At 36.8% G+C, this 15,820-nt stretch overlaps 1 protein-coding gene across 1 annotated transcript in view; it reads left to right on the forward strand.

Annotated features, from left to right (window-relative positions):
• Positions 1-10,618, forward strand: part of LOC127632484 (guanine nucleotide exchange factor DBS-like) — a 90,650-nt gene extending 80,032 nt beyond the window's left edge. Inside the window, exons 32-33 of the mRNA XM_052111072.1 lie at positions 5,385-5,479; positions 8,771-10,618. Of these exons, the coding sequence (XP_051967032.1) occupies positions 5,385-5,479; positions 8,771-8,865 (190 nt within the window). The 3' untranslated portion in view covers positions 8,866-10,618. The remainder of the gene's footprint in view (positions 1-5,384; positions 5,480-8,770) is intronic.
• Positions 10,619-15,820: the final 5,202 nt, after the last annotated feature.

The raw sequence follows: 15,820 nt of genomic DNA on the forward strand, positions 1-15,820 counted from the left end.
CAATGGAAAGGAGGAGGCGAGAACCGGCCAGGCAATATAAACAATATTTTAATGATTAACAAAAGACAAACACACACACATGACGGACATGTCCGTAAATTATCTCTCTCTCGTCGCACCACCGTCCGCAATCGGCCTTTATCCCTCTCGGAGGCTTAATTAGCCTGATAAGGGACTGGGTGTGTATAATCACGACCCGGCCACGCCCTCTGCCCTGTCACAACTACATATCATTATTTCTGTAATTAAAATAATGTATAGTGCAGCGGTTAGCACTGTCGCCTCACAGCAAGAAGGTCGTGGGTTCAAACCCTGGTTGCCCCGGCCTTTCTGTGTGGAGTTTGCATGTTCTCCCCGTGTCTGCGTGGGTTCGCTCCGGGTACTCCGGCTTCCTCCCACCATCCAAAAGACATGCAGGCTAGGTTAATTGGTGTCTCCAAAAAAAAAAAAAAAAAAATTACCCTAGGTGTGGATGTGGATGTGGATGTGGAGGTGAGTGTGAGTGTATGTCTGTCTATGTGTGGCCCTGCGATGGACTGGCGACCTGTCCAGGGTGTCCCCCGCCTTTCGCCCAATGTTAGCTGGGATAGGCTCCAGCCCCCCGCGACCCTGTACACAGGATAAGCGGTTGATGATGGATGGATGGATGAATTGCACCCATATAAGATGTTTAGTCAAAACTTGCCCATGCAGCGTGTGCATGGATGCAGGAGAGAGATATTTTGGCTACTAGTTGATTTTAGATGGCCAGATATATTTAATAAAAAACAAATACAAAATATATATATATCATCATTAAAAAATGTTTTTTTCAGTTACAGATGCATTGCAGAAATTCACTATATAAAATCAACTAAGATTAATTTAATCCAGTGAAAGTGTCCAATAACAAGACGGTTACTGAGATTAAGCAAGAAGTATTTAGCTGGTCATTTGATACTAAAATGGCAGCCCCCATGAGGGCACCCCTGCACCATGTAGAATAAAACAGCTTTTATAAAGTTAATGATATGACTAAACTCTTCATCACATGTGAGTGCTCATGATTATTCAAATGTTTCAAAATTGCTTTTAATTTCTTTAGGAGTAAAACTTAAAATAACTGTTAATAAATGCTTTAATATTATTGTTCATTGTAAGTTTATGTTAACTACTGCACTAACTAATGTTAACGAATTCAACCTTACATACCTTATAAAGAGTAAACAATATCTCTTTATGTTATGATTTAGAAGAATTACTATTGTTATCAAGTGTTTTTCATTTAAAAAATATAAAAATCCTTAAAACAAGATACATTTACTTGAGAAGCAACATATAAGATATTTAGACTTGATTTAAGAGAATGTATCTTAAAGGTGCTATCTGTATTATTGACAACAAGCATTTGAAATGGGTACTGTAATCCAAATTCAAAATATTGGAGAGTTGTCTGCCTCAGACTCCAAGCTCATGTGGGGTGCCAGAATGTTGACATGCAAATTAGCCAACTCAGCATCCGTTTTAAAGGATTTCTTGGCTTTAAACTGTCTCCATCTTCCTAACACCTCTGGTCATGGAGGTATTTTTACGGATGACGAGGCTTTTCGGGTCAAATCTGTTATCTCTGATCCAGTTTATTTGCTGGCTTCCATGGCTGCAACATGCAGCGTTGTTTGCCTGCAAACTTGTTCAAATCTGGCAACCCGGCGGTGTCGAAATACTATTGGTGAGTCTGCAGTGGGCAAGATCACACAGGCCAAAACAGAAACAGAAATTCTGGCCCAGAATGGAAACGTCAAAGTAGAATATACTGTCTGTAGCATTGTTATCCGAGAAGCCAGTATTTCAACTTGACATGTTTCCTAATTCGCTAATGATATATTATGGTAATTTTATGATTTAGTACAGTACAAATATTACATATAGCACCTTTAAATATAAGTGTATTTTTTCACTTGGTTATACTTCTGCGAGTGCAGTAAAGACAAATATACTTCTATAAATTCTCTAAAAGCAAGTCTAAATATCTCATATGCTGCTTCTCAGATGAATGCAACTTTCAATCCATCTTTAACTCACAAAAAAAAAAAACTCTCTCTAATGAATAAAGCTATGTATTTCCAATTTTCTTGATGATAAGAAATGCACAGTGACACATATATTATGATACAATAAGTCACGAGCATCACGTTATAATCTAGCTGCAGCAAGCGAGCACTCGAGGGATGAGCATCCCTGCAACCAAGTGTGCATCAGCCGGGTGCAGTTTCAATCTCTCCCCCTTAGATCGTGGCATTCACGCAACTCAAGAGGCACTTGTTTCGGAGTTTGTAATTATTTACATGATCTGCTTCCGTATTATTTGACCTTTAATAAATATAACACATTAAATACAACTGCATTAAAGATGTAAAACAGGGGTGTTTCCTTTAAAGAGCTCCAGCTCTGCTTGGAGTTTTTCTGTATTTACTTATTTGGTATTTTTGTATAATTCCCTCATACTTTGTGATCTACATCACCTGAAGCTGTTTGGAAAGTTTAGAGTGCATCTGGACTGTGATCTGTGTAATTCTTCCTCTCCTCAGTCAAGTGCGAAATGCAGTGCTGTTCTCGTGCTTCATTTTATGTGACCTCATGTTACGTTAAATGAGATCAAACGACTATTCGACAATGAAAATGCTTGTCTTCAATTTTTTATTAAAAATAGTTATTGATAACGTCGACTAATATATTCAACCTTACATTTGAGAATGTAACTGTGTTTCTTTTACAAAGCACCCTTGATTTAATAGTTTAGTTATTGTGGTTTTAGTTTGACATGGCAATGTGTAATATTGGACATACCTCTTAAGATCCTTGCCATTTTTGGGGATTTCCGCCTGGATTTGGCCAACCCAAATTAAAAAGCTTCCCATTCCCACATACTTTGGCCTAAATACACAGTTTTGGTGTCATTTTACAGGAAACCCTTTGAAGTTGCATAAAACACTGCTAAAAATTAAAAATAAATTAAATATATGTTGTCTGAACAGTAATAACCCTCCTAAAAAAGAGGCACTTTTTGATTTTTTTTATATAAATTCATTTTTGAAAGTGAATATAACTCAAGCCCTGTAAACCCTAGCAGCAAGCAGACAGTTTTGGCTGTTTCCACTAGATGTCAGCAAATACCTGAAAAAGGAATTTTGTCTGTATCATGTTTTATTTAATATCTATTTCAATTTATTTGAAGGGAGGAATATTACCTTTTTTGGTGTACTTTCCACTACCCAAATCTAAAGTCTCCCCATACCCATATACAGTGCTATAAATGCAAAATCCCAGTGTAATTTTACAGAAAACCCTTTGTCATTACATAAAACACTGTTGAAAGTGGTAAATATGCGCTCTGGTGTCTGGTGAGACGCGTCTGTGTGTTTTAGGGCACGTAACCTACCCAGTGATCACTTCACAGTCTGGATGCAATATCACAGCCCCTGATTGGTCTATTTGATCTTGAGAGACATTGCCGGAAAGCGGAGGGTCTAAGCTTTACGGCAATATATGCTTTATCCGGATCGGATGTTTACATATTTTCCTGGATTGTTGAATATCATATAACATTACTTTGTGGTGTTTCTGCACTCGAGGGATTACTTGGGCACACAACCACAGAAAACACTGAAAAACGGCTCATTTTGCAGAGAATAACCTAAGGTAAAAGATTATGTAGCATTTGTGGCTAACTGCGCTGTCTAGTGCGAGTAGCACGGCAAATATTCAATAATTTCACTTGTATGTTTACAAATGTTGATTGTATACTTCATGATTCATTCGAAGTGTATTAGATATGTGATTATACCTCAATAAAAATACTTATTGGAACTTCTTACTGGCAATGAGAGCTTTCATTTGATACATGGTTTGTACATGTGCGTCATATTTGAGCGATATGAGACATATGTATTCAAAAACGCACATAATTATGACACGACTTTTGATGGGTGGAACTATGTAATTTATTGTAAATAAGTTACTTAGTGTAAAACAAATGCCAAAGTGATGCATATCTCAAGAAAGTAGACATTCTAAGCTTTCAAATGGTACCAGATATGAGCTCATAAATCCTCCGCATACATTTAAAATTGGAAGTACATTATTACTGACGTAATTTTAAATCCCGGAACCGGGATCGTGGATTTTAACTGGATTTGTACTGGATTTTTAACTGGATTTTAATGTTTCATAGGTTGATGTGTGATGGCATTACATGAAAACATTTTCAAAATAAGTAGTGATTTATTCTGGTCAGTCGAGCCTTCCACATCTAAAATGACTTATTGTCCAATGCCCATCTTAAAATTTCCTCCAGAATCTAGCATGGATGAGGGGTTTCACAGAGAGCTTTTGCAGTGTCTTTTGGGTGCTTAATACCTGAAATTAAAACTAGACTTAGTACTGCAAATGTTCTAAAATAGAACAAAAAAGCCAGCAATATTCTAAATATTACCTACATATTTATTCTTTACAATTTGTACATCTTTAATAATTTCCAAATCTCTAATCTTGTCCAATTATTGACTATCTGCTTTGTCAAGTGTTTCAAAGTTATTTGTACTCACCAATCATCTCTCCAAACTCTTTATTCATAGTTTTCATGTTTTCTGGGATTGATCCAAGTCAAGACATTATTATTTTTAAAGTACTTTTCACAATACACATTGTTTCAAAGCAGTTTTACAGAGAAACATACTGTAATGTCATTTCAATGTCTGAAAGCCTACAATGAACAACTTAATCAAAGTCTTTGCATAAATTATTTATCGAAATTATGCATTAATGTCTTTGTTTTTTATTTTCAAGCCAAAGGAAACTGTGGTAAGGAAAAAAACTCCATAAGGTGCAATATTTTGGCATTGCGTAGAGCTGAACAACATTTTCATGGCTTGGTTCACCTCTCGAGACAGGACGTTTAGAGTTTGCTTGGGGTTGTGCTCGCCCCAGCCTAGTTTAATAATTGTTACAGTAAGATATAGACCAGATGCATTATTTTTGGCATTGATTCTGACCTCTCCATCACCACAGTATAACCCCAACCCCAACCCCCTCCATATCTCCGCTTGGAGAAGAATAAGGTAACAGTACATTCCAAGATTCAGTAAAGCCTTTATTGAAACCACAGCTAAACCTGTATGTTATACCAAATGTTCAAATATGTCTGTGTGTGATGCTTTTTTGTTTTTCATCTGTCAAAATGAAGGACAGCATTTGGAAATATCAGTAAATATTTTAAACAATCAGCAAATTTCATACAATTTCTGGTTAACGCAACCTCTGGTAAACCTCCTTGAGCTCGGGTTCTCAGCCACGTTCCTGTATTTTAGTACTGCCGTTGAAAATGAACGTTCTCTCTCATGTTCTAGGCTAGTCAAGAACCTTAGAACTTGGAAGACAGGTCTGGTTCCACCCACTGTCCTGCAGTCCACAGCAGAGGGAGTAGACCTTTACAGTAACTCTGGTACCACACACCAACCTCAGGAAGAGCAGCAGAAGGGCATGACTGACATCATCATTCTGACCACATGTAGCCCAGTCCAAACTGATGGTCTCCATTAAATTAATTTGTTGTTACCTGACACATGCAGTACCTGTATTAGCTACTGTATGTGTATTACATATAGATCACTTTCATGGGGATGCATTAGATCAGTGGTTCTCAACTGGTGGGTTGCGAACCCCAGAAAATGTGCCATGGTCTGATCTGATAGGGTCAGATAGCAGAGAAAAAGTTATGGATTATTTGCAACATGTTTATATAAAATAAAATGTTACTGACTATAGCTTGTATAGCCAAATTATTTATAGTTAGGAGAGCAAAAAAAAATAAAATAAAATAAAAAAAAAAAACAGGTTTGATGAAGAGCCATGCAGCTCAAAACTTTACCAAGGTGGTATTATATTAAACTGTATTTTTCTTGGAAGTGTGGTGTTCCGACTTGTTTTTCCATAATTGGTCAAGCACCTAAATTAAACTTTTTTTTTTTTTTTTTTTTTGTGATTGGATGTGTGTGCGTTTGTCTACTTTTTTATATAGAACAAAAATAAATAGGGTTATCAACTTGGGAGATGTTTCCCATATCTTTTGTTGCTGAAATCAAAGGCTGTGTATTCAAGTAAGCTGTACAGTATTTTGGCACAAATTCATCTGTCACTTGGTAGAAGCTTGTGCCAATATGAACAGATTTTGTAACATCCTTTCATCCTCGAAAACAAAACTATGCAAGGCAAAAGAAAAAACAACTCCAATGCAATGAGGATAATAATGGTTTGTCACAATGTGTTTTGTGCAGTGAATTATTGGCTGTCGAGGGCATGAAACCATGAAAATTCAAGAGACATTTAGGATATAAACTCTCTATAACTATACAGACAATGTAAAAGCCAGTTTTCCTATTCAGCCTTTGTGATGCTAATAATTTTGCACATAGTTTGGCATATACTGTATATGCAGTATTGTATTTATACAGTTGTGACGAGGAGGAGGGCGTGGCCGGGCCGTAACAATGGATGCCTGGCACGGCCTGGCCATGCCCTCCTCCTCGTCACAACAGTATATAGGTATACATTGTATATATTTGCTGTCCAATGTGAAATCGAAAACCAGTTGAGAACCACTGCATTAGATGGTGCACATTGACCTTTGATGTCACTCAGTCCCTTCTCACTAAAACACAAGAGCATGAAACACATGCAAGATATCCACCAGAGACAAACCGGCTGTAAAATGAAATCTGTGTCAGTGGAAAGCAAGACTGACAGAGCCACCTGTTTGCCAGATTTTCTTATGGTTAGGTGAACTTCTGTGCATGACATCACCTCCACAGGCATGCACTCCATTTCAAGAAACTGTGGCGTTACGATGCCACATTCAAACTTGTTTGTCTGATTTTCTTGAAACCTTCTTCCTGTAATAGCAAGATGCTGCATATTCCCTTAAAGCTTTGACTAAGGGCCGAGCTGTTTTGGGCTGAATACATATGCTTTTCATAATGCGCTTGAAGCTTCTCCACCTGTGCTCACTGGCGGGAACAAAGTTACACCCCCGATTCATTAAAACTGATGTAAAGAATGATATCTCTTAAGGTTTGCACCTCACGTCTTTTCTTGTTTGGATTGTTTTTCTTGCTGATAAGAGGAATAGTTCACTCAGGAAGGACTGTTCTGTCATTATTTACTCATCCTCATGTGGTTCCAAACCAGTATGCTGTTATTTTTTCAGTGGAACACTGAACTCCCAGTTCGGTTTACGATTCTTTAAACTATAAGCCTAAATCAAGGAAAGTAAATATTGAAAGTTAAAAATAAATAAATAAATATTAAAAAATGTAGCTAAAAGTACTGTACTTAAAAGTGCTAAATGATCCATCAGTGGTGTACTGGAACTAAAAATCAGCCCAGAACAGGGCAATGGTGACACCAAATGGAAATGTTAGCAAATAATTCTGATTACTGAAAATACGAAATTATGATAATAGATGGATTAAATATGCTGTTTATACACTGTCACCAGGGCTGGACTGGTAATCTGGCATACCGGGCATTTTCCCGGTGGGCCTACACACTTTTGGGCCGATCAGGGGCAGAATGTCCACGCAACAATAAGTCGCCTCTTTATGCAGAACGAACCACAAAATGGCACCACGATATGCAGAAAAGGTATATATATATAAATATATGTATTTATATATCAGTGCTGTAAACGTTAATTTTCTCTCGCATGTCAAACGGACTTTAAATCACTCGCGGGACATCTCTCTCCGGCTGCTGATTTCAGTTTCAGCCGAACTCGTCGTACATCACCTGTGGCTGCTAGTCTGTCATCATATTTTAGAGCTCCTTGTGTGCAAAGAATCAATCTATTTCCATTTGTATGCCTGCGTAACATAGGTGTAGGACGTTGCGCGTCTTGGATAGAACAGAGGGCAAATTTAAATAAATAAATAAAAGTGCCATCTCCACGATGCACATCATCGCATTTTTTAACCGAAATGTATCGTGCCCTAAATTGTTACACCTCTAATATTTATAGTACAGTATGTATATGCACAGTGTATATATGCCAAAATATACTGTGTATTTACAGCATTTTACTGTATATACAGTATACTGTGTATATACTGTACAAGTTTATATATATATATATATATATATATATATATATATATATATATATATATATATATTAGGGCTGTCAAATGATTAAAATATTGAATTGCGATTAATCACAATATCTTTATGAGTATATATATATATATATATATATATATATATATATATATATATATATATATATATATATGTATATCTTTGTCTGACCGGGAGGCTCCCCCTTGGTCATTTCACCGTCCGACTGGGGGGTGCACAAGGAAAATCTGCCTCTCTGTCCCCTTTAGACCTGGATATGAGTGTACAAGTCATATGGACTACTTTTATGATTCTTTTTTATTTTCTTCTTCAGTTTTAGAGCTTGACAGACATGGTCATTATGAGCTGTCGTTGTATGGTAAGTGCTGCGTAAACATTCTTAAAACAAAATGTCTAATAAAAATAACGGCTTACAGGTTTGAAACATCATGAGGTTATGCAAAGAATGAATTTTCCTTTTTGGATGAACTATTTCTTTCTTTCTTTGCAACCGCAAGGTCTGTTTTGTTAGCCACCTGTTCCCTGTCCCTCTGGATTCACGCCACAGTAGGGGAGATTGTATGTTACATCACTAATACACGTCTTCTCATTTTGTTCTTTATAGACATTTTTAGTGACCTCTGCATGGCTGCCCTCACCGATACAGAGGAGGTAGTAGACAGCTCAGATCCCATTCAGGACAGCAGAACTGCATGCTGAACGTGTTGCGATGTGTCTTTGCTTCCCTTCGTGCCATACTTGTATACATCAATACCCCTGAAACGTTTGTGATACTGCACAGAAATCTACTCCGGTGGAGGAATGGATGAACTTTGTTGCTATATGACCACTCTGAAGACCCATCAGGACCGGTTCCAGTCATTTCTGGCATTCTGCACAAAGTCCTTCTCCGGTGCTGATGGGACATTGACAACATTCTGCAGTCATGAGTCATAAATTCAGCATGCAACCTTTGTGCTTTCAGTCTGCTGTGCCTTAGCAGCCAATGCAGCGGTATTTTAAAATAAATGTTTAATGGCAAAGGTCTATAAGGTCTATATTACCTGGAGAATGATGGTAGTTATTTGAAATTTGTCATCTTTGCACATGGGCACTCAGTTGCCTATTTAGGTGTTTTTGAGGCAATAACCTGAGTGGTGAATGCTATGTGATTATTGACTAATCAATCTAGCGTTGCAGAGAAATTACATCATGACATTGCTGATTGGCCAATGGCACCATAAGAACACACACAGTCCCATGTCCTTCTCCAGTGTCTAACCTGAGCTGTTCGGGAACTGGCAAGACATCTACTCTAATATAATGTAACAAGTGCGATTTATATGTTGCTTGCAGAAAAATTATTTTGCAGAATATACAGTGTCTCTTGAATGACTTTCAAAGGAGAAGGATTATTTTTGGGCCTAACTGGACCATACTAACCAGCCAAACCTGGATCCCTTGGCTTGAACACAGAGGTGGATATTTTAAAATACAGAGACAAAGACTCTCTAGACATTTTCGTCCTGCTGAAGCTTCCAAATGAATGCTTAAACACTCCTAATTGTTTAGTTGTTTACTGCTTGTTGATTATGAGACTGTTGGTCAGAAACACAGCACTTTTAAAGAACAAATATTATCTTATGTAATGTATAATATTTATACTCTCTTTTATATTTTGACAAGAATGTTGTATAAGCCATCTGTAAAGCATCATCCCTCTTTGCTATTTGTAAAGCTGAATATCTTTAATTCTCATCCAATATTTGCCCACAGTAGGTCTGTACTTGATATATATCTTTCAAGGTCTGGTTATACAGTATATTAATAATCTCAAACAATTCAATTTGTGTGTGTGTGTGTGTGTGTGTGTGTGTGTGTGTGTGTGTGTGTGTGTGCGTGTGTGTGTGTGCGTGTGTGTGTGTCTGCGTGTGTGTGTGTGCGTGTGCCAAATGATCATTGTAGCAGAATTATTCCCTGTACTGTAAAAGCATTCAATACTGTTATTTTACAGTGTTGCTCCTGCATATTGCAATTTGCTGTTTGTTACAGAATCCCATACAGAAATCAAATGTACTGTATCCTTCCAGCTATATGACATGAAAAACTGGACAACAGTTTAACAGTGAATGTACAGTATTCATTTTGCCAAATATTGTGTCTCATAATATTACTAAATATACACTTATACAACAGCAACTTGATTGGTCAGACTGTAGTTTAATTACTTTAATTACATACATCAACCTGATGTCATTGTTTGATTCGTTTCTATATTTGTTTTTTAATGTCAATTTCTAAGCACAAAGATTTCATGTTGAATGCCAGTGTGATTATTGCTAATACTTTTGTGTAAAATTACTTTGTTCATACATATGTGCATATATTGCTTTTTACTGCTTCCATATGAACAATATTACAACAAAAGTGAATATGTATTACAAGTCTGAACATTTTCAAACAAATAATGAAATACATTAATAGTAAAAACTTGTGTATATGACTTTCATGCTTGTTTGAGACTAAAAGTATGATACCTCAACCAAAAACAACTGTGCTTTATTGGCAATGCCAATAAATGTCAGTAACAATTTAGCATGACATGTAAATGACATAAATAATGAGAGAAAACAAATCAAGACAAAATAGAGCATACATAGTGATTTACAAATAAAGATGATAAAATCTGATTAAGCAATTATTAAGAATAAAAATGAAACTAGAAATAAAAGTAGAGCAGAAAAAAAATAAGAAAAAGCGAATGTACAATTGGACACAAGTGACAGAGACACATATCACTGTCCTTCATACGGTGGCAGAATGTAACATGGAACCAGGAGGTGATGACAAAGATTATATTTATTTATTTTATTTTTAAATATACTAAAAGCTGCGAGGTAAGACTCAGGCAGCAGTTTTGGCTCAGTTAGACAGTTATAGGGGATCCCATTGTGGCCCAATAGGGAAGGGAGAATATAACTGCAAGGAGTTGTAGTTAGATGTGACTGGCATGTGCACAATCTAATGGTTTTCTGTCATCATGAAGCGCACCTGCAAGTCAGGAGTGGGAAAAAGAAAATAGTAAATGGAAGAGGAGAAATGCAGCCAGAACATTGGTAAGAAATTAATGTAAGCCAGCTAACTATCGATGGTGTTTGTTTGCTGTCATGCATTACATTGCAACAATTAGCTAACATTTTGCGTTTGTGTCCTGTTTTTCAAAGGTGTGTTTTCAGACATTCCTGCTAGCTGTATACTGTAACTAAAGTGTAGACAAATCTTTTGTCACAATAGACAGTTGTAACAAAGTTCACAAGGAGTAAGCTGGGACTGGATTGACAAACACGTAAGACACTTTAATGTGGCACTTTTCAGTATACATTAAACACTCCTACACTTTTCAGCATAAGACTGACACGCAGACAGACAATTTAGTGCGTCTCTCTCTCCTCTGCTGCTGTCTCCTCTCATTAAATACTCCCGCCGCCCTTAACTGGAACGCGAGACCAGTGTTGCACACAGATGGACCTCGTTCAAGACTTATCTTCCCAGACTTGCTCTACCCCCAGATTAGCTCTTGATTTGTCTTGTCTGCATTATTTTCAGGTGCCATGTTGAAATATTTAGGGCATCAAAGGCAGATGGGGATTCATGTTCACAAATTCCTAATAACTAATAGTAACTAAACATTACATATAAAATGGCTAATGCAAGAGCCTGTAACATAACTAGTTTTATCATGGGTCTTTGTATATGTTAAACAGCTAATGTTCATGTCATACTATGGTATTTTAAAACTTTAAAATAAGTTAGTTACTTGTAATTAAGTTAACTCGTTTTTATTTGGTCTGCAGTTTTACAGACAAATATGCTGTAATATACAAATTAAGCTATAACAATAATTCCAAGTCTTCATTGTGTGGTTTGATGAACAACGTGATTGTAGATTACAATCTAAAAGGGCACTGCAGATAGTGATCAACCAATATGGGGTTTTTAATGGTCCATGCCGATAGGCTGCTACAATGCTGATATATCACACAATTTAATGTAGTAATTATAACATAAACATAAAATTGCAAAAAAAATGAATAAACTCTTATTTTCTTAATTTCACACAAAACTTTAACTTTGTAAAACATTATCTAAAAAAATAATATTGTATTTTAAAATCCAGTGAGGTGACAGGATACCACTGACTATCTGGCAGACAGGACAGACTAGGCAGGTTTGGGCACTGGCTCGTAGTCCGTGTCGGCCATGGGCACTGTGGGAGCTGGCTTGTGGTCCATGGCAGGAGTGAACTCAGATGGCAAACCAGGCAGCTGTGGACTTTTAAATGGCGGCTGTGGCGGTGAACTCTGAGGAGGTTGCTATGGCAGAGGTCTCTGCCATGGTGACCACTTTAGGAGTGTTGTGTCATTATCAGCCTCTCCTACTGTAAATGGTGAACCCCTCAACCAAAAAGGCAAAGTAGATATATTGAGCCAGTGTCCAATTGATCCATCCGCCAGGCATCAGGGAGGAAATAGGCTCATTTAAGCCCAAATGAAAAAAGTATTTTAGACTCACATCATTCATATTTACCTCACTGGCCAAAGCAAAGAAGTCCTCCACATAATCTTCTATGGGACAGTTTCACTAGCGTAACCGCATGAGGCAAACTGCTGTGTTCATTTTGAGGTTATGTATTCTAGTCAGTATCGGTTCTAGCTTGTTTGGCACCCTGGCTGAAACCCGCTTCAGCGCACCCCCCAAAGTTGTTGATGGGGGCAAGATGTCACCTATGCCTAAATCCGTCACTGATTCTAGTGATGTGATGACCAAAATGGAAGCTTTGAAGCTTGTGTAGAAAAAAAACAATATATTTCACATTAAAGCACTGCATAAGAGTTTGATTTGTTTTGATAAAAAATATGTGATCTGTGATGTCCGAAGCTTTATTCGGATGAAAACCATGTGACTGATTCAGTGTGTGGTTCAAAAGAAATGTAAATCCCAGAACAAGTTTGAATCCAAAACAGTCACATAAGCATATTTCAGTCCCCTGTTAATAAAATGCTACTGACCAACCTACAATCATATTAATTTTCTAATATACACATAAATAATCAGTTACTAATTTACTCTCATACATTGTTTTTATTTTAAACATAACGCAGTAACTTCTTAAAGGAAAAGTTATCCCAAAAATACAAAACTTCTCTCATCATTTACTCACCCTTATGCCATCCCAGATATTACTTTCTTTCATCTACTGAACACAAATGATTTTGATTTTTTGGTCCATACAATGAGTACAAAGTGAATGGGTGCCAAAATTTTGAAGCCCCAAAAATCACAAAAGTCAGCATTAAAGTAATCCTTAAGACTCCAGTGGTTATATCAATATCATCAGAAGTAATATGATAGGTGTAGGCGAGAAACAGATAACTTTCACATTCTTCTTGTGTTTTTATTGATTCACATTCTTCATGTATACTGCCCCCTACTGAGCAAGGAGAAGAATTTGTAGCTAAATAAAGGACATAAAAATGTATCTTTTTCTCACACCCACCTATAATATCACTTCTGAAAATGTGGATTACAACATTATATGGATTACTTTTATGATGCCTTTATTTGATTTTTGAAGCGTCAGAATTTTGGCACCCATTAACTTGCATAGTACGGACCTACAGAGCTGAAATATTCTTCTAAATCATCATTTGTGTTCTGCATAAGACATTTGGGATGGCATGAGGGTAAATAAATGATGAGAGAAATATACATTTTTGGGTGAACTATCCCTTTAACTCATATGAGTTGAGCCTTCACTTGGTTATAACTTATTTATAAACACTTTAGTGAAAAACCAAGAAAACATCATAATAGCATTGATTATGTATTTTTTTTTTTGCAGTGGGTTAGATGCAATTCATTTTTTTGATCACAAGATGGCAGTAACTTCAACTGTGTACAGAAGCTTTGTGTAATAAATCAATTTTCAATACATTTGTATCGAAAGCCTTGTTGCTTTTTAAAGCTTCACTTTCCCATCACCAGTGTTCTTTAACATGGAAGCAGGAGGCAATGACAAAGATGATATAGGTGAACCCAAGTGCAGTATTTAATGAATCCAAAGTGCTAAAAAAAAAAATAACAACAGTAAGAACTAATAACCTGGCAAGACAAGAAACTTAGATAAGCAATGTTACAATCACACAATAAACTACGAGGAACAAAGGCAAACATGAGGGCTTAAATACACACACATGGCATAAAAAGACAACCAATGAAAAAACAGGACTAATAAACCTGATGACACAGGAGAGTCACATGACAAGGAAATCACATGACAAACAAGGAACAGGAACAAGGAAGTTAAAACTATATGAAACTTCAAAATAAAAGACCAGATCTATTGTAAAACATGAACAAAAACACACAAACATGTGACACAAAGACATACAGTAACAGTAAAAAAAAACACTTATTTTATGTGATTTTGTCTAGTGAGATACAATCATGTTTCAACAACAAGCATTTTGTAAAATAAAGAGCATCTCAGCTCTGTCAATTCAATGCTGACTTTATGTGATTTATTTTGGAGATTCAAAGTTCTGCCCACCATTCACTTGCATTGTATGGACCTACAGAGCGGAGTATTTTTCTTAAAATCTTAATTTGTGTTCTGCAGAAAAACGAAAGCAATACACGTCTGGGACGAGTAAAGTGATTCATAAAATGAGCAGTGATGCATATCTTATCCACAATTATTATATTCCATATGATCTTGTGAACATTTAAAGAAATAGTTCACCCAAAAAGGAAAATTCTGTCATCATTTACACAACCACATGACTTTTGAACCTATATGACTTTATTTCATGAGTTGTACACAAATGAGTTGTATATGGTGGAATGTCAATGCTGCTCTTTTCCACAATTAAAGTGAATGGTGACTATGGCTGTCAGGGTTCACAAGGCAAGATTTTCTATAAACAACAACTTACATTTTAGTCTGTTCTTCACCCAAGCTATAATTTGGAATCTGAAAAATTTGAAAATAGAGCATGGGTCTCATGGACTCTTAAAGAACTTTATACTTTTACTTTATGGTGTGTTTTGTTCTTTTTGGAGCTTGACAGCCCCTTGTCCTCATCCACTTTAATTGTATGGAGGGGAGCAGCATGAACATTGTTAAAAATTTCTCCCTTTGTGTTCCACAAAAAAAATGCGGGTTTGGAATGATATGGTGAGGGTGAATAAATAATAACAGAATTTTAATTGGTGGGTAAACTACCCCCTTAACCCATACCACTAGATCAGCCAAAGAGGTATGCGACAGAGCAAATGACAGAGAGGAGAGAGTGCCAGGCAAGCTGCCCTGGGCTTTGTTCTACAGAGGATGTCTTTCAAACTCCAGAACTACTGAGGGACTTCAGGAGAGTAAAGGTGGATAAAGCAGAAGAGATGGAGAGAGCTGGGCACAAAGAGATGTGACAAGCATTGAGAAATGGAATTTGGAAAAGTGCACTCAAGCAGCCATCACTTTATTCTTCAATCTGGCTTCAGCTAGCCAAAGACTCTGAAGACACCTGGCAATCTTTGCTCTCTTAAACCAGCCTGGGCACAAGAAAGAGGGACTTCTGACTTCTGTCTGCAGCTCTCACTTGGAAAAGGGCTGCTCTGA

Source organism: Xyrauchen texanus, chromosome 39, assembly GCF_025860055.1.
Source record: "Xyrauchen texanus isolate HMW12.3.18 chromosome 39, RBS_HiC_50CHRs, whole genome shotgun sequence".
In the NCBI taxonomy this organism is placed as follows: domain Eukaryota; kingdom Metazoa; phylum Chordata; class Actinopteri; order Cypriniformes; family Catostomidae; genus Xyrauchen; species Xyrauchen texanus.